General features: G+C 38.5%; 1 protein-coding gene across 1 annotated transcript in view; it reads left to right on the top strand.

Moving 5' to 3' along the window:
* The window catches only part of CIMIP6 (ciliary microtubule inner protein 6), a 35,588-nt gene extending 35,054 nt beyond the window's left edge, over positions 1–534 (top strand). The window contains 2 exon segments of the mRNA XM_081265423.1: positions 2–60; positions 62–534. Coding sequence (XP_081121549.1) covers positions 2–60; positions 62–200 — 198 coding nt within the window. The 3' untranslated portion in view covers positions 201–534.
* The last annotated feature ends 18,409 nt before the right edge of the window (positions 535–18,943 follow it).

Here is an 18,943-nt window from a genome sequence, read left to right as displayed (position 1 = left end):
TAAAACTCACTTATCAGAAACAGACGTCGGACAGGCAGCCAAGGCATGCCCCAGAAGCCCTGAGAGGAGAGAAGACTGCAGGCGTCTTTCACACAACTATAGGACACTCTCTTCTCTCCAGGCCAAAGCCTTTAAAGCCACCAATAAAAAATCAGAATAAGTTGCCTTCTTTAGACAAAAGCATAATCACTGGAACGTAGAGAAATTTCATAATTATCATGCAGGCCCTGGTGCCTCAGAACATATAGTTTACATAAATAGGAAAAAGAAAAAAGAAAAAAAGACAAAATACCTCCAAATGTTAGGAGTGAACTCCATAAGTGACAGATTATGAGACATTATTTCTATCACATTATTTATAAACAAAAAAAAACTTTGTTTTGTACAAAATTAATGTTATTAAATAATATAAAATTGTTAAAGGAGAGGCCCTATGAGACATTCATTAGTTATAGTTCTAGAATCAAAACAAACTGGGGTTGGATATTGGTTCCACTTCATAGGAGCTGTGTAACCTAGAATAAATTACTTAACCTCTCTAAACTTCGGTTTTCTTATCTGTAACATGAAGAAAATAGCAATTTCATAAAATTGTTGAGCATGAGATAGTAATGTACATTGATCAAAACGTGGTCCGGTAATCACATTATTACTATTACTAAATTAAAATTTCAACTTAAGGATAATGTAAATTATAAATTTAAATTTTCCTATGAATTTAAGTTTTCCTCCTTTTTCTAAAACTTAGAACTCCTATGTGTTTCACAATTAAGAGTGCGAAAAATCTAAAAACATTTCTGCCAGTACAAGATATACATACACACCTTGCCTTTCTTTATAGATTACATGGGTACTTAGGATATAAAAATATTTCCTAAATTGTTTTCTATTTTACATAGATCATTTCTAACACTAATTCAACCTTTAAGTTTTGGCTGAGTTTGGTAAGGATGAACTCTACCAGCTATTCTAATTTTGTGCATTTGATGTGACATAGTGTATCCACTATATGTTGTGTTACATACGAGTAGAAGTGGGTGAACTTCTACTATAAAGAGTAGAACTTCTGCTATAAAGAGTATTTCTGGATTTCCGTTGGATGTATCAGCTTCTCACTATTATCTGCAGTACTGAAAAGATTAGCTTTTTCTTTATCCCTTTATCCTCTTTCCACTAAAGAAAATTTAGTAAGACTGCAAAAGAATGAGTGCCATCAGGATGTATATGTGTGTTGGAGACTTCTGGATCTTACAACATGACAAACTAAGACTAATGGTGAATCCCTTCTATTGCAAACACCTTGAAATCCTGAATAAAAGGTTTGGATAACAAACAAATATATAGCCAAACTCATACAACAGTAAAACTTTCATATTCCAAAAGAGTGAATTTGCTCATTTCTGTGTCAATATATATCCTGAAGCTCTTTCCTTGTCAATACATGCATACTACTTTCTTATTTTAATAGATTTCCAACCTTCGTGGTACAGATATAACTGCAATAATAAGAATGAAAGCTTTGATGTGGGAAGAAGGGAAGGGGAAGGTAAGCAGTCTGGGGAAAGGTCTTAAGGGCTAGTAATTTAAATTTTTTTTTAATATTTGGTTTTTAGTTGTAGGTGGACACAATAACCTTTATTTTATTTTTATGTGGTGCCAAGGATTGAACCCAGTGCCTCATGCGTGCTAGGTGAGCGCTCTACCACTGAACCACAACCCCAGCCCAGGACTTAAATTTTAATCCACATTTGAACAGGGATAAAACCTTATGGTTTCCAAGGTAGAGAGAGAGTTGAAGCATGTGTGAAGCGAGACTCTCGAACAACTGACCTGTCAATACAAGGCAGAGTCCATTCCACAAGACAGCAAGAAAGTTTACCTCTACCTGAAGCTATAGATAGTGAGAAAGTAAAACCCTGTTTGTGCCACATTCCAGTTTGCAATATGAATTTACATGTAGGATTTCTTAGAGTACACAAAATTAACATAAAAATCCTGCTAGTGCTATCTCTGAGGTACCCGACAAAAGCAAATACAAATCCCCCTAGAGAGATATTTCTGTGATTCTCAGGAAAAAAAAAATCTCCACTAAAAATAAGGTCACAATCAAAAATAACAAATCATACAAAGAAGAAAAGCAAACAGAGCAAGAGTCTTCAGTGCACAGAATGATTCAAACTTCAGAACCGGAGATAAGAGAATCAAAGCACTTTGGAATAGAAGATCCATCCTCCCCACCCACCCTGCTACCCCAACACTCTTCACCTCTCCTTATCCACTGACTCTTAGCTTCAGCTGTCAGACCTCCCCTCCCAGTAGGCATCTCTGCCCATATGTTGGGCTTTTGTTTTCTTCAGTTTGATTGTCCCAACATTTGTTTTCTTGTAATATATTTCAGAATTTACTTAAAATCTACTCTTTTTGGTCATAAGTTTCCTGGTTTTCTAATTTTATTAAAATGGATTTTATTATCTGTATCTACATGCATTTTTATGAGATTTAGGGGGCACCAAGCAGCAGATGTGTATGTTCAATCAGCCATCATGAGTCAATCTTTAATTCTCTATTAAGTAAATTATATGCAAACTTAATTAAGTTTAACCATTAGTAAATATCACAGTCTTTGCAGTAGACCTCCAGGTTGACTAATTCTTATCATTGAGGACTGACACAGTCTTTCTGTCCTAGAGAATGCATTAACAATAGGTGGAGGACCTGGAGTCAAACAGCCCTGTCAGTGAGCTACTATCATAGCCTTGGTTGGTTCTCAAACTTTTCAAATATGAGGACATCTTTTCTAATACTTTTTTTAAAATATTTTTTTAATTGTAGATGGACACAATCCCTTTATTTTGTTTACTTTTATGTGGTGCAGGGGATCAAACCCAGTGTCTCACACATCCTAGGCAAGTGCTCTACCACTGAGCCACAATCCCATCCCTAATACTTTATTTTTATTATTAATTGTGCCAGGGATTGAACCCAGGAGCACTTAACCTCTGAGCCACATCCCTTTTCCTTTTAAAAATATGTTTTCTTATTTTAATACAGGGCCTCACTAAGTTGCTTAGGGCCTTGCTAAGTTGATGAGGCTGGCTGTGAACTCACAATCCTCTTGCCTCAGCCTCCCAAGCTGCTGGGAGTACAGGTGTGCACCACTGCACGCAGGAAGAATATCTTTTCTTTTTTCTTTTTTTGCTCTTTTTTTGTTATTTTTTTAAATTTATATATGACAGTGGAAAGCATTACAATTCATATTACACATATAGAGCACGTTTTTTCATATCTCTGGTTGTATACAAAATATATTCACACCAATTCATGTCTTCATACATGTACTTTGGATAATAATGACCATCACATTCCACCATAATTTCTAACCCCATGCCCCCTCATTCCCCTCTCACCCCTCTGCCCTATCTAGAGTTCTTCTATTCTACCCAAGCCCCCCATCCCTACCACACTATGAATCAGCCTCCTTAAATCAGAGAAAACATTCAGCATTTATTTTTTGGGATTGGCTAACTTCACTTAACATTATCTCCTCCAACTCCATCCATTTACCTGCAAATGCCATGATTTTATTCTCTTTTATTGCTGAGTAATATTCCATTGTGTATAAATGCCACTTTTTTTTTTTATCCATCTACTGAAAGGCGTCTAGGTTGGTTCCACAGTTTAACTATTGTGAATTGTGCTGATATAAACATTGATGTGGCTGTGTCCCTGTAGTGTGCTGTTTTTAAGTCCTTTGAGTATAGACTGAGGAGAGGGATAGCTGGGTCAAGTAGTGGTTCCATTTCCAGTTTCCAAGGAATCTTCAAAATCCTTTTCATATCAACAACCTAGGAATAAAACTAGAGACCCTGCATCTAATAGAAGAAAAAGTAGGCCCCAATCTCTATCATGTGGGATTAGGCCCCAACTTCCTTAATAAGACTCCTATAGTGCAAGAATTAAAATCAAGTATCAATAAACAGGATGGATTTAAACTAAAAAGTTTCTTCTCAGCAAAAGAAACAATCTGTGAGGTGAATAGAGAACCTACATCTTGGGAGCAAATTTTTACCCCTCGTGTGATACGCATCAGATAGAGCACTAATCTCTAGGGTATATAAAGAACTCAAAAAGCTAAACACCAAAGAAATGAATAACCCAATCAATAAATAGGCCAAGGACCTGAACAGACACTTCTCAGAAGATGATGTACAATCAACAAATACATGAAAAAATGTTCAGCATCGCTGGCAATTAGAGAAATGCAAATCAAAACTACTCTAAGATTTCATCTCACTCCAATCAGAATGGCAGCTAGTATGAAGACAAACAACAATAAGTGTTGGTGAGAATGTGGGGGGAAAAGGTACACTCATACACTGCTGGTGGGACTGCAAATTGGTGCAGCAAAGAACATCTTTTCTATATTAAAAAATGTTTCTGGCTCCTCACAAAATAGTAATTGAATTTTCAATATCCATAGTTTGAGAAAATGCATAATAACAAAATGCAGTGATTACTGCCATGTTCAATTCTCTGTATTTTTTTTTAACTGTGAAGGGTGTTTCTGTCCAAAATGAATTCCATAGTCTATATTAAAGTCATAACTGCCTGTCAATACAAATAATACTCTTAATTTCATAAGAATATTCGAATGTCTCTGTGTAATTCCCTCATCAAGTATTTTCATAAAATACTTATAAGTATTTTTACAAGGATATAGGATTTTTTCTGAATTATTAAAAAAAGTCCATATAACTTAATATTTTAAAACACCTTAGTGAATATATTAATGCTTTTCAACCCTAAGAGTGCTATTAATAATAACAAAAATTGTGTAATATGGTTAATAACAAAAACTTGTGTAATATGGTTTAAGTGTTATGTTCAAATTTATTAACTCATTTGATCCTTAAAATAAATCCTATAAAGCAGGGGAAATAATAGCATTCCAATTTTACAGCTAATAATAAGCTCAGAGAGCATAAATGATTTCTCCAACTGTATAGTTAACAGAGCTAGGACCAGAACCAGAGTTTCTCAGTGCCCAGTCTAGTTCATTAACTCACAGATGTCAACCCACAGGAAAATGCTAGCCCATTACAAATGAAAATACAAGGTCAATGCAAGAAGTATCAAAACAAATAATTTCAATATTTTTATTGAGAGACTAATTTTACTGCTTTTGGGGATTTAAAATGTTCTATTGGACTTATTATCACTATGATGGACTAAATGAATGTGGGGAAAACCCATCATTCCTAACAGATAAATAAATACTGTATAAAATATAACAAAAACATTAAAATGTATACAGCTAAATACTAAAACAAATTAAATCACTCAGGTCAGAAGTGAAAAATATGGAAAAAAAAAAAACAGTGATCAAAAAGCGAGTCTAGGCACCTGGCATGGTGACACACACCTGTAATCCCAGCGACTCTGGAGGCTGAGATAGGAGGATCTTGAGTTCAAAGCCAGCCTCAGCAAGGGCGAGGGGCTAAGCAACTCAGTGAGACCCTATCTCTAAATAAAATACAAAATAGGGCTGGGGGTGTGACTCATTGGTCAAGTGCCCCTGAGTTCAATCCCTGGTACCAAAAAAAAAAAAAAAAAAAAGGCAAGGTAGGGGCTGGAGTTATGGCGTAGACAGCTCTACTGGTACGTATGAGGCACTGGCTTCAATCTCCAGTACCACGTAAAAATAAACAAAATAAATGTATTGTGTCCATCTATAACTAAAAAACAAAAACAAAACATGTTTTTAAAAGCGAGCTGAACAGGGAACTGAAGAATTAGAATCAGAAGATTAATTTAGGAGCTGTGACCTTCATGCCTGAACTGGAATGGGTGGAGGCCGCATGTGCTGTGGAGTTGGAACCGATCATAGAGCCAGGATCCTAGAGGAGCTTTGCTGCCATGAAGAGGATCCTAGACTATCTTCTCCCATGACCTTGGGAATCAGTGGATAGGGCTGACTGATTACCACCCGGGCGACCTCTCTACCAAACTGAGCCGTGTGTAGGGGTGGAGTCCAAAAGTGCTTTCATGAGTAGTACAGGTACTATGCTTTGGTTCTGAAGTGTCCCCCAGAGGTTCATGTCTTAAGGGCTTGGTCACCAGCCTGTGGTGCTATTAGAAAGAGGTGGGACCCTTAGGAGGTAGGGCCTTGTAAAAGAAGTTAGGCCGTTGGGGTACACCCTTGAGAGGAATATTAGGATCCTGATCCTTTCTTCTCCTTTTTTTGCTGCCTGGCTGCCATGAGGTGAGCAGACTCTGCCACCATGCACTCCCTGCCATGATGGTCACAGGCCCAAAGAACAGAGCCAAATGACCATGAATAAAATCCCTGAAACTGTGAAACAACATAAATCTTCCCTCCCTTTAAGTGGATTTTTTTTCTGGTATTTTGTCATAGTAACAGAAAGTTGACTAACACAGCAAGGAACTCAAGCAAATATGAAACTGTCCCATAGTGACACTGTATAATCCTGCATGCATGGGACACCAAGATGATAGGATTAAAACAAAAACAGGACAAAAACATAAGAGGCAAGGAAAAAACTATCCAGGGAAGGGAGTTAGCAAAATTCAGACCTCAGGAACTACAGAAAAGAACACAAATAGACTGAAAAGTAAGTATACCTAATAACTCATGACATAAAAGAATAAAAACTGGGGTCTGGGGTGTAGTTCAGTGGAGGAGCACTTGCCTAGTATGTGTGAGGCACTGGGTTCAATTTTCAGCACCACATATAAATAAATTGATTCAATAAAGGTTCATCAACAACTAAAAAAAAATTTTAAAAGAATAAAAACTAAACAGAGAAACCAGGACAACATAAAGAAATAGACATAGGGGAGTACATAAAGATAAAAATATACCATTTTTTTTAAAAACAGTTCTGTAGACTAACCACAAATTAAGAATTCAGTAAGTTGGAGATAGGAATGAAGAGATCTCACAGAATACAACAGATAAAATATTAAAAAGAAGATGCACATAGCTCATGATGGCCACAGGTCCTTTTCTAGCATGCACAAAGCTCTGAATTCTATCTCCAGTACTACCACCAAAAAGAGACAGAGAGAAAGAAGGAGAAGAGGTGTGGGAGGGGAATGGAAGAGGAAGGGAGTTAGCAATGATGGTGGAATGTGATAGACATCATTATCCAAAGTACATGTATGAAGACATGAATTGGTGTGAACATACTTTATATACAGAGATATGAAAAATTGTGTTCTATGTGTGTAATAAGAATTGTGATGCATTCAGCTGTCATGCATTTAAAAAATAAAAGCAATTAAAAAAAGAAGGAGGAGAAGAAAGAATAGAATGGCACTAAAGTTCCAGAAGGACATAATAGGGGAACTTGAGAAATAGAAATTTGAAAATAAATAGTTGTGACAGATTTACTACTTATTCCCCAGTAGCCAGTCTCCCCTTCTTCCTTATTAATAGAATTACCTATCTTTAGCTGGAAATTTGTCTAACCAGAATAAAGACAACATTTCCTAGCTTCCCTTGAAGCTGGGTTGACAATATTATGGTCCTGGGATATAACCAGAACAACATGCGCAATGTCCAGAAATGTCCTTCAAGGGAAGGAGGTGGACCCTTTTCTCTAGTTTTTCCTTCCTGGTAGCTGAAATGCAGATGTGATGATTTAAGGTTTTAACTAGCTTCCTGAAAATAAATAGAAGTTTCCTTGAGCCCCTGACATCATCATCGCACACCACTGGATGACATAATTTGTGTAAAAAAAAAAACTTCTATCTCATACAAACCACTCTGATTTAGCTTTTTTAAAAGTCACTTACAGTCGAAACTAGTCCTAAATTATACAATGACTGAGAATTTTCTAGGATCAAAGAAAGATATGAGTCTTCATGTCTTTCAGGAGTAATCTGAATATTGAACTAAAAAAATAAAATAAAATTAGATCCTCACATAGACACACAGAGTAAAACCACTGAGCATCAAATGTAAAGAGAAACGCCTTTAAGACAAATCAGAAATAAAAGAGGTTCTTATTTATAAAGGAAAGATAATCACGATAGCAGACTCTTTATCCACAAAAATAGATGCAAGAAGACAATGGAGTGATATCAAAAGTAATGAAGATAATAATGGCCAACACTGAATTTCCTGACAAACTAAACTATAATTCAAGAATGGAAGCAAATATGAACATTTCAAACATGCACAGATTAATTATAATATTAAGCATTTATATATAATACAATTATATACAAGGCACTATTTTACATACTTTATATATTTTAACTCATAATCCCCATGACAACCCTCTGATGTAGATACTACAATATTACCATCTTAGAGATAATAAAACCAAGATACAGGGAGGTTAAGTATTTAAATATTTGTCCAAAGTCACACAACTCGCATGTGGCCAAATTGGGACTCAGGCCCAGGCATTTGGCTCCAGAGTCCATGGTTATTCACTCCGTTACTCTATCTCCATGACTAACAGAGTTAGCTACCCACAAATCTTCATTGAAATAACTACTAAAAGATGTCATTTAAAAGATTGATGTCAAATCTAGACAGAAAAAGTAGGATATAAACAGAAAAACAAGGCAAATAAATCAGTAATTGATTAACCTGAGTGTTAACTGAAAAATTGTTCTTTTGTGAAATGTTTTAGATAATGTTCTAGGAGATTTTTTCCCCCTCACAGTGTCTTTATTTGGCGAAAGAAAATATTTGACAACTCTATGTCAGTTCCTTCAAAAAGTATGCTAATTTATCTAGTCTGTGAAATCCTAAAGTCTGGAAATTATTGATCCTATCTACTGTGCAAAAAGGTTTTTTAAAAAAGCAGATTTGCAAGATCTATTGCTAATGTGTCATACCAAAAATCTATGCTTATTGGTAATAGGATATTTTGTTGGGTAATTGTGTTCATGACAGGCTACATGAAACCATTAGAATTGCTGTGCTGGGGCATGGCCCCCGCAGAGGGCATGCCATAAATCAAGATGTAAGAGAGGAGAAAAAAACACCAGCTTTCTACCACAGAAATTCATTGCCAACTTATTAAGATTCACAGATGGAATGCTTTTGGTTGATGAATTATATAAGATGATCTGCAATATTTCAACATGAAGACAGAGCCCCCAGTCCTGGTATGTATCCACCAATGTCAAAGATAGATTTTGTGACAGAGAAAACATGTTGCTTTTTACTTGTATTAATTTCTTTATTATAAAAATTTCCTCCAATTACTCTGTCTTCTATTTTTTTTTTAAGTTCTGTAGATTTAAAAGCTTAAAATTGTCATTCCTGGTGTCTACCAGGGGGGTGGGGTTGGTTCTAGAACTCCCACAGACAACAAAATCTACAGATACTCAAGTCCCTAATATAAAATGGCAGAGTATTTGCATATAACCTATGCAAATTATCTCTAGGTTGCTTATAATACCTAATACAAGGTAAGTGCTATGTAAATAGCCATTGTACTGAATTATTTAGGGAATAATGAGAAGAAAATAAAGTCTCTTCCTTATAGATGCATTTTTTTTCAAACATTTTTGATCCATGGTTGGATGACTTCATGGATGCAGACCCATGGACACAGAGGCTGTATTTTACTGTTAAGTAATCTTATAGGTCACATAATTTTCTCATTGTTGAGTCAACTTTACACTAGAAGGAGACACTCCAAAAATAGTCCCCAACATTCCTAGCTCTGTGTTTCACAATCATAAGCAAAAGAATCTTACAACCTAACACAGTTTTCACGGCTAGAAAATTAATTGTAGCAATAACAGAAACTGAATTTCCAGATTTAGTTCTTCTATTAAAATAATTTATTTTTGGGGGGGGTTGTTTACCTACTTTTTTTTTTTTTTCTTTATGATAGTAGTAGCAGAGCAGCTTAGATATTTAGCTGTGGTGGGAACAGGGGTTAGTGAGAAAATAATTTTTAAAAGTCAAACTTTACAGTTGAAATTCCCTTGAAAGTCCCTTATATAGCCCATGATGTCCAATATGCGGTTTCATGTCTAGTAATTCTGAAGTATCACTGAGCCGGAAGGACAATAGGAAAATCCCTATTAGATGTCTGTCTGCCTGCCTAGTTTCCTCCATTTTGTTTTATTAGGCTTCTGTAACTCCAGTACATGTTTGTGCAGTAAAAGAGGCTGGTCTTTGCCCTTCGCTCCTGTGAAGTAAATTCTAAAATCTTGGAATTCCCTGCCTGGTAAGAGTGTCTTATTTACCAGGGGCCTTGGGCCATGCCAGAAAGTCTATTCTACACATATGATGTTTATATGTCTTGGGCCACGTGGTGTTAGCTTGGCTTCAGGAGGGGCTGGGGACTAAAATCATCACATAGGTAATCAGCCATGTCTATATAACAAAGATAACAGTTAAAACTCTGGATGTCAAGGCTCAGGTCCCTGATTGGCAACACTCCATGCATATTGTCATATATTCTTTCTGAGAGAAGTTAGCGCTGTCCATGATTCTACTGAGAGAGACAACTGGAAGCTCATGCTTGAAACTCCTATGGGCCCAGCCCATGTCTTCCTTCTTTGCTGTTTTAATCTTATCCTTTTATTATAATAAACTGTAATAGTGACTGTAAGAGATTTGGTGATTCTGGAGTCCTAGCAAATTATCAAATTCGAGGCTGGGGATGTAGCTTAGTGATAGAGTATTTGCCAAGCATGCACAAAGCCCTGGGTTCTATTCCCCCTACTGTAAAAAAAAAAAAAAACAAATGTAAAAGTGATCATGGGGGCCTCAAGTTTGAACTGTACACAATCAAGTTTGTGTACATTGTGTACATAAAGCACACCTCGCCACAAGAAACTTCAACCATCGCATCACGTCACAGAACAATATTCCTCTTATAATAAGCACTTATACTCTCAGTTTACCGCTCTCCCCCCCCAAAAAAAAAACATGCGTAGGCAAAAAATTTCAGCAATTTATGTGGAGTGTGTGTGGTGCGAATGTGTGTCTGACATAAAACGATTATGGACTTGGAGACGTTTTGACTCCCATCATCTAACAGTCATCCCCTCTCGGGAAATTTTAAAAATCCCAAGAATCACTGGGAAGACAGCTTGGACCAAACACAATCAAATGCTGGCGAATCTGTAACACCAAGGCAGGGCTTGGAGCAGGTCATGATGTCTTTATAAACATCAGTTTTCCAGTTCATGAAGCAACAACAATTACAGCAACTCTGCCCAAGTCACAGATGGTATTATGGACCAAGAAAAGACACAACAGTTGATTTGAACGTGCTTTAAAATTAGTAAATTGACAGATGTAGGGTTTCCTTATCTCATTTTTGAAGTCATGATCCTAGGAAGATTATTTAATAGACAAATGAAAATGATTGTTTAAATAACTAGGGCAATTCTTTGGTTACAGAGAAGCGCCGCTGTTACAAAGGGAGGAAAAGAAGACGACTGAGTGTGTTTGTTTCCTAACACATGTGACATTTGTCTTCCCAGGCCACGGGGTAGTTTGTACGTCATGCTCACAAGTCTCCTCACACCAGTCACACCAAAGCTGCTGGAGTTATTAAAATAATTCAGTGAAAGTATAAAGGGTGTCCTCACTACACAATGCAAGGCAGAAGGTTTCTTCAGCTTGCTTCCAACACTATTGCCAGCGATTTCACCCAAAATAAAAACATGTAGTAATTCTATACCACTTAGTCCTAGATTATATTTCAGGGTCACCAATTTTTTTTTTAGTCACAATCATATTTTCAGAGAAGAAAGAGAAAATGAAATTCCCTGCCACCTCTACAAGAGTATTGTGGAAATTACAAAATGTTGATTACAAAAAGGATTTAGCAAATGACTTTGAAGTTGTATGACAACTGTTCTTTTAGTGCTTTTTAACAAACCCATGCAAAGAAGACGAGTGCACCTGGAAATAGCCCTGTGGCTGCGTGGTTGATAGGATGTGTTTGGTTTTGCCATACAGTATCCCATCACTCAGAATCTGCACTAGGCAGGAAGCCAAGGAACCAGTAGGAATCACATAAATATGCGAGTAGTTCTGCCTGATGACTTTGGCCTAGTCTGACTCTGGTCAGCTTAACTGTGGGGAAAGGTGAAACAGCCCCACTGGATTTCAGAGGAAAATTCGTGGGTGCAGGGGAAACAGGGATGGAGGTATGGGCTGTGACACTCCAAAGCTGGGACATAGTTCCTGACGTTCTCAGGAACTTCCTGGAAGTCTTGAGAGGTGAGACACAGTCCTGGAGGAATAGTTGGGCTGGTTAGCTTTGGCTGTACCCAGGGCTGACTGCCAAATGAACTGTTTTTATTGTTAGCAAATGTCGCCCCACCCAAGGCAGGATTTTCAAAGATTCCTTAGATGAATGGGAACTTCTGGTTGCTCCTTGTTTTCTGAGTGTGTTATGACAGGCATTTGATCTGTCCCTCTTTTGTAATTCAGGAAAAATTCCTCAGAGCCTAGAGGGTGACCTTTAACAGAAAGCAGCAGACATTGTTATTCCTTTCCGGACTATTGCAGGGTCTGAAGATTAATATTCTCACAGATGTGTCCATGTTTTAAACTGTTAAAGGAGTCAAAGGAAATGTGTCACTGTTTTGAGTATTTCCTTGTTTGATTTTTGAGCCCCCCAGATAGAAAAAAGATGCAGCAGGGTGAGATAGGGAGGAGCTACGGCTCAGCCGAATAGGGGCGTCCAGGAAATGAGAGGGGCCCTAGGGGTCATGGGAAAGGCAGGCCCATCCTTATTCAGCATTCTCCCACAGCTGTCTTGGGCAGGCACCTCTGGACCTGGCATCTGAACTGGTGCTGGTCCCAAAGGAATGTCTGTGTCCAGTCCTGAGATCTGCTTGGCCTTGCTTGCTTCCCACCCCACTCCCATTCCAGAGCAAAGGCAGCAGCCTAAAGATCTCAGGCAGGGAGGTTGGATGCCCATGGCATGGGTGTCACACCTGCTGTCACAGTTGTCAGCATCTTGCTTCTAGTAAATTTCAGACATGCCGGTGGTGGGCGAAGGCAGAGGCAGGTGCCGCTGCGTCTCCCAGGAGGACGGCATCAGTGCTAGAAACACGGTGGCTTTGCCAGGAAGCTAATTCCACAGTGTGGGTGGGCCCAGGAGTGGTCCCGAGCATGCTCCTGTTTGGGGAGCAGCTGTGCAGCCGTGGGAAGAGCTGAGTCTCTGGAAGCAGGAAAGCAGGTTTGAGAGTCGCAGCTCTGTCACTTCCCAGCTGTGTGACTTTTCAAAATGTTACCTGACCTCTCAGGGTCATTGCTCTTTATCTGTTAAATGACAATAATGTGAAAAGTTACATCAGATGGTCCTAGTGAGGAATAAATGAGATAATGCATGTGCATGTGTTTTGTAAACAGTAATAGCTAAGACTTGGAGTGTGAATGTGTGCCTGGTGCTGTACTAGGAAATTTATGTCTTTTTTTATTATTATGTGACAGGGTTCACTAAGTGGCCCAGGTGAGCTTCAAATATACTATCCTGCTGCCTCAACTTCCCAAATAGCTGGGATTAGGATTCTAGTTAAGGTATGCAAAAGAAGCTGTCAGGTGCCACCACGCCCAGCTTCTTTTACATATCTTTACTAGAATCCTCACCAACTCTTACAAATAGCTTACAATTATTATATCTAGTAAAATGGAATAACAGGTAAGTGGAGCACAGAGAGATTAAGAAAGTTGCCTATGATCAAACTGTAAACACACCATGTGGTGCTAGTGTTCAACCCCAGTCCACCTCCCAATCACTACCACCAATATCTAAGGTGGGAAATTTCAATGTCAATATTCATCTTGGAGGCTTCCTTCCTCCTTAGCTTAATATTCATTTGGTTTCTGAGATCCATGGAACCCTATTAAAGTCTCCCATCTGTCCTCTTGTGTTTAATCTCATCCTTCTGATAGCAGTTTTAACACATGGTCTCAAACTTTTGGGCTCTTATATTGAGAGATGGAATCTGTGTCCTCCTCTTCTTGAAGCAGCAAGACCCCTGTGACTGCTTAGAACAATAGGGTAAGGCAGAAATGATGACAGGAGTCTTTGAAGGCCTGGTCCTCAAAGGCCATTGTTTGCTGTTTTGGCGCATGGTCTTCCTGCCCAGGTAAGAAGTCTGACCGCTCAGAGGCCTGCCAAGTGGCAGTGCTGGCTGAGTTCAGCCTGCCGGTCTTGCCCACCAAGGAGCCAGGTACGTGAGTGACCAAGTCATCTTATCTTGGAAGTGGCTCCTGCAGCTACAGCTGCTCCAGTTCCCCACTTTCTGGGTCACCCCCAGTCTTTCCAGTTAAGGCCTTAGGTGGGGAGCAGAGGCATGCCATACTCACTGCATAATAAAATGGTTGTCTTTGCCACTGTGTTTGGGGTCATTTATTGTACTACAATAGGTAACTGGTATCCTTAAGATGTCCCAAGTCAGAGTCACCTCTGCCTCCCATGTCCCTGCTCCTCTAGTTCTGCCTTTCAGTTAATGGCATCTTAGGTCACCAAATGAATCAGAAACTTTCAGACTCTATGACCAATCAGTAACCACTGATTTCTATTCTGTCTGCTTCTTCTTTTCCATATCCACTGCCCAGCCTTACCCTGTTCAGGACCTCACAGCTCCCATGGCCCACGGGCAATGGACTCCTGAGTGATCTCTCTACCTTTACCCTGTCCATTCTCTGCACCGCTGCTGCAATTGGTCTTTCCAGAGATACCTCAGTCTGCCCAGTCTGAGCCTTGTTTAAAGTTCTGTAATGGTTCTTCATTGCTGCTAGGACTTCCCCAGCTTTCACAGTTGGGTTGCCTCTCTGCAGCCAGCCATGATCCCAGCCCATTTCCCTGTACTCACATCAGAGCTACCCACTCTTCCCAGAACGTGCCAGGTTCCCTTTTGCCTTGGCTGCCCATGCCCTCATGCCTCTCCCAAGTCTCTAGCATTTTATTCTGCTTCCAAGGCCTAACTGGGATACCACCATCTGTGCAGCTCCCTTCCAACAACCCCAGGCAGAAATAACGTTCCTTCACATACATCTTTCTGTCTCCTAGTTTGCATGTCATTTCTGAGTTGCTTGTTTGTCTCTATACTCTGTTAGTCCAGGGTTTGCCGTGTGGCCTATAAATGCCTCTAGGGTCCCAGGTTTTATTGACGTCATTCAGAGGGTGATTGCCACACTAATAAAAATTGTCTTCTTTAAAATTCAGTCCCCAACAGGTCCTATCTCTCAAAAATTCTTGGTGGTTCCTCCTTCAATGAAGACAGAACTCTTAGGCATGACTTCAGTGACATACTCAAATGGTTTGGGGCCAAGAGAAACCTGAGATCAGAGAAGCCCCTCAGTAAGTCAGGTGAGCTAGCGCCTTGCTCAGCTCCGTGCTGCTCTTGACCTCTCTTTTCCTGTCTGTATCCATTGACTGTCCAGCATAGCACCATGTTCAATTGATGAATTCTTCACATATCTATCTTCCTAGTAGGTTATGTTTCTTAGACAAAGTCTATTCTTCCATTCCTCTATCTTGTCATTGAGTCTCTGTATCAAGTCTCAGGAACATATCCATGAGATCATATTTATTTCTGGGTGTTAGAATAGCAAATTTGCTTTTCTATTACCCATTGCTTAGGCAATGGCATATAGACACCTGAGATCAGCACCGTTGTTTCTTGCCTCCTTTCCAGTGACCTTGACTTGGATCTCACTGTGCAACAGGCTTTCCTGCAATGCTCCTTTCTCTCTCATATACCGTACTCTCCATAGTAACGGATTTTCCAGTTAGCTGAGTATTTCTTCTTGTTCAACCCTGTAATTCATACAGATGGAATCCTAAAATGCTGAACATGGAAGACTTTTTTTCCCCCTCTTATTCCTTTATGAGCTACTTCAAGCAACTATATAGCCAAAAGTACTGGGAGTCCTTTTGCAAACAAGGTATTTTGAGTCATTAAATTTGAGTGATCTAATTTTTTAAAATTTTTTTGAATTATTAAGATATCCGGGCTGGGGATGTGGCTCAAGCGGTAGAGTGCTCGCCTGGCATGCGTGCGGCCCGGGTTCGATCCTCAGCACCACATACCAACAAAGATGTTGTGTCCGCCGAGAACTGAAAATAAATATTAAAAAAAAAAATTCTCTCTCTCTCTCTCTCTCTCTCTCTCCTCTCTCACTCTCTCTTAAAAAAAAAAAAAAGATATCCACAGTTCCTTTAGTCATTGATAATATTTTAAAGTAACAATAAAAACTATGGGAGAAAAGATCATAAGAATTTTAATGTCTCAAATGAAGGTAAAATTATGCTATGAACCAATAAAAGTATCCTTAGTTTCTCAGGGATTAATGAATTCTGTCCAAAACATCTGGATAGTTTTGTTCCCACTTAATGAATTTCATTATCAACTAATTGCTTTGTCTCTTTAGACGAATATTATACGCATAATTTAAAATTCATGATAGAAAGAAAAACCTGGGTGGGATAAACCTGAGCTTGAATATAATGGTCACTCCAAACATTTGACAAACTTGTAATTCTCTCTCTTTTTTTTTTTCATTTTCTCCTTGGCAAAATAAAGACAGAATAAACCAATGCTAAACGTTGCTTGTAGAGCCAGTAATGAAATATATATGTCAAGACACGTTTCCCGTCTTCCTGCCGGCTCCCTCGCTACATCCCCTGCCTGCTCCAGTGTGTGCAGAAGGCTCAGCACAGCTTTCTACAGTTTTCTTCCCTGATCTGCAAAAAGTATTTATTCATCTTGTTGGAGAAATGCTTCTTGTTTTGCTTCCACACAGAAGAGAATATTTAATGAATTATTAAATAAATGCTGCTTTCTTTTTATGACATTTATCAAAATTTTAAAGCTTATTTTTTTCCTTAAGGCTTTATATTCATCTTACCAGTATTTGAAAATATCCAAAACAAGACCCAAACCCAGAAACTGCGAAGAAAATAGACCAGCAAGTTTATCTATGAAAAAATGTAAAATGTTGATATGGTATAAAATGTAAATTAAATAAGGACAAAAGATAAATGGAAGAGTGAGAAAATATAACACATAACAAAGTATGAATATTCCTCATATATAGATATAAAAAGTTTTACGTTAACTCATACAACCATGTATGTATGTCAAAATAATTCTACTGTCATGTATAACTAAAAAGAATAAATTAAAAGTTTTTTTTTAAAAAAACAATAAAAGTGAAATCAGTAAGAGAAAGTCAATCAAATTAGCAGATAGTTAGCAAGCAGGCTATGCACAGGAAAAATACAGATTAAATACTGTCAAATAATTGCAAAGCAAGAACAAGATACAAGTTTTCAGCTATGAGATGGGCCAAAATTAAAAAGATTGTGCATTCACCATGTTGATAAAAATGAGGGGGAAAGTAGATATTTTAATGTTGTAGGAGTATACACAAGTAAAATATTTTAGAAGGGCAATTTGACAAGTTATTAAAATTGTAAGTGCACATACCATTTACTGTACAACTTTACCCCTTACTATCTTTCCTACAGAAATAACTGTACAAGTAGACTAAATATATTTACAAGGATATTCATTTTTTATAGTATTTTAATTGGAAATAATTGAAAAGAAACTTTGGGGCTGGGGATATAGCTCAGCTGGTAGAGTACTTCCTCACATGCACAAGGCCCTGGGTTGGATTCCTAGCACCACACATACACACACACACACACACGCACAAAACAACAACAACAACAACAACAACAAAATACTTCACTGTTCATCAATAGAGAACTCTTTAAATACATTATGGTACATCTGCACAATGTAATTTTCTACTATGCAATAAAACATGGGCCAGATCTTCTCCTCTTCAATATTTTTCAGTGACATGAATTGATTTAAAATTTTATTATTATTATTATTATTATTATTATTATTATTATTATTTTAGAACTTAGTATTGAACCCAGGGGGACTTAGCCACATCCCTAGTCCTTTCTATTTCAAGACAGGTTCTTGCTAAGTTACCTAGGACCTCACTAAGTTGCTGAGACTGACTTTGAACTTTCAATCCTCCTGCCTCAACCTCCTGAGTAGCTGGAAATATAGACATGCAACATCACACCCAGCATCTATTTAAAATTTTTAAAAGAGGTAAAGAAAAAATAACATCCAAAGAAATTTTAACTATATTTCTGTCATGAGTATCCACCCATCAAATTTTCAGGATCCTAAAAGTTCATGTTTACCTTAAAATCTCAACTTCACTTTATAGTCTCTTCTCTTGCCATGAGTTTCGTTTTTGATCCTCTTCCCAATGTCTTGGTCTTACTTGTTTCCAGACACCTACTCCCACGGATAAATCTGACTCTGTGGGGATCATTGGCCAAGGTAAAGCATTATGCGCTCACTGGGGCAATGGGCTGGCAGTGCCCAGAAACAGGAGTAACAGAGAGTGAAAGAAAGCCAGTGAGGTACCAGCCCCACCACCTGCTGTGAGTGTCATGTTCATACACCTCCCCAGCCAGGGCTGCCACTGCTTGGCCCTTTGCACTGACACCCAGGAAGCAGAAGTGTTCTGGAAAAAGCCACAGACCAGGGCTTTCATTGGTTGGGCACTAGAAGCACAATAAATTCAGCTTGGCTTTCCTTTGGGGCAATGGCTTCCAGGATCCTGGGGAAGCTCATGCCTGCCAGAATTGGGCGAATGACCCAGAATCCCTGAGTTGTAAGGAGTCTTTAGTGCTCAGTCACAGTTTGACCCTTTCTGTCTTCTTGACTTCTGCTCTCTCGGCCAAGACCCTAGTGATGGGACGGCATTTTGGGGCTTACTGAAGATATTCATTAGGACTGTTTATTTCCTTATGAAGGAAACACTCATCTGCAGACTGCCTGTAGTATGCATGTGTTTTAACAACTGGTTCCCTGGAGGAACACCCTGGGTTCATAGTATTTGCCAATAGTGTAGCTACAATTCTCATGGCTG

Source organism: Spermophilus citellus (genome assembly GCF_964194105.1).
Source record: "Spermophilus citellus genome assembly, chromosome: 13".
Classification (NCBI taxonomy): Eukaryota; Metazoa; Chordata; class Mammalia; order Rodentia; family Sciuridae; genus Spermophilus; species Spermophilus citellus.
The sequence above is the reverse complement of the archived record's forward strand: the minus strand, read 5'-3'. Positions and strand labels throughout refer to the sequence as shown.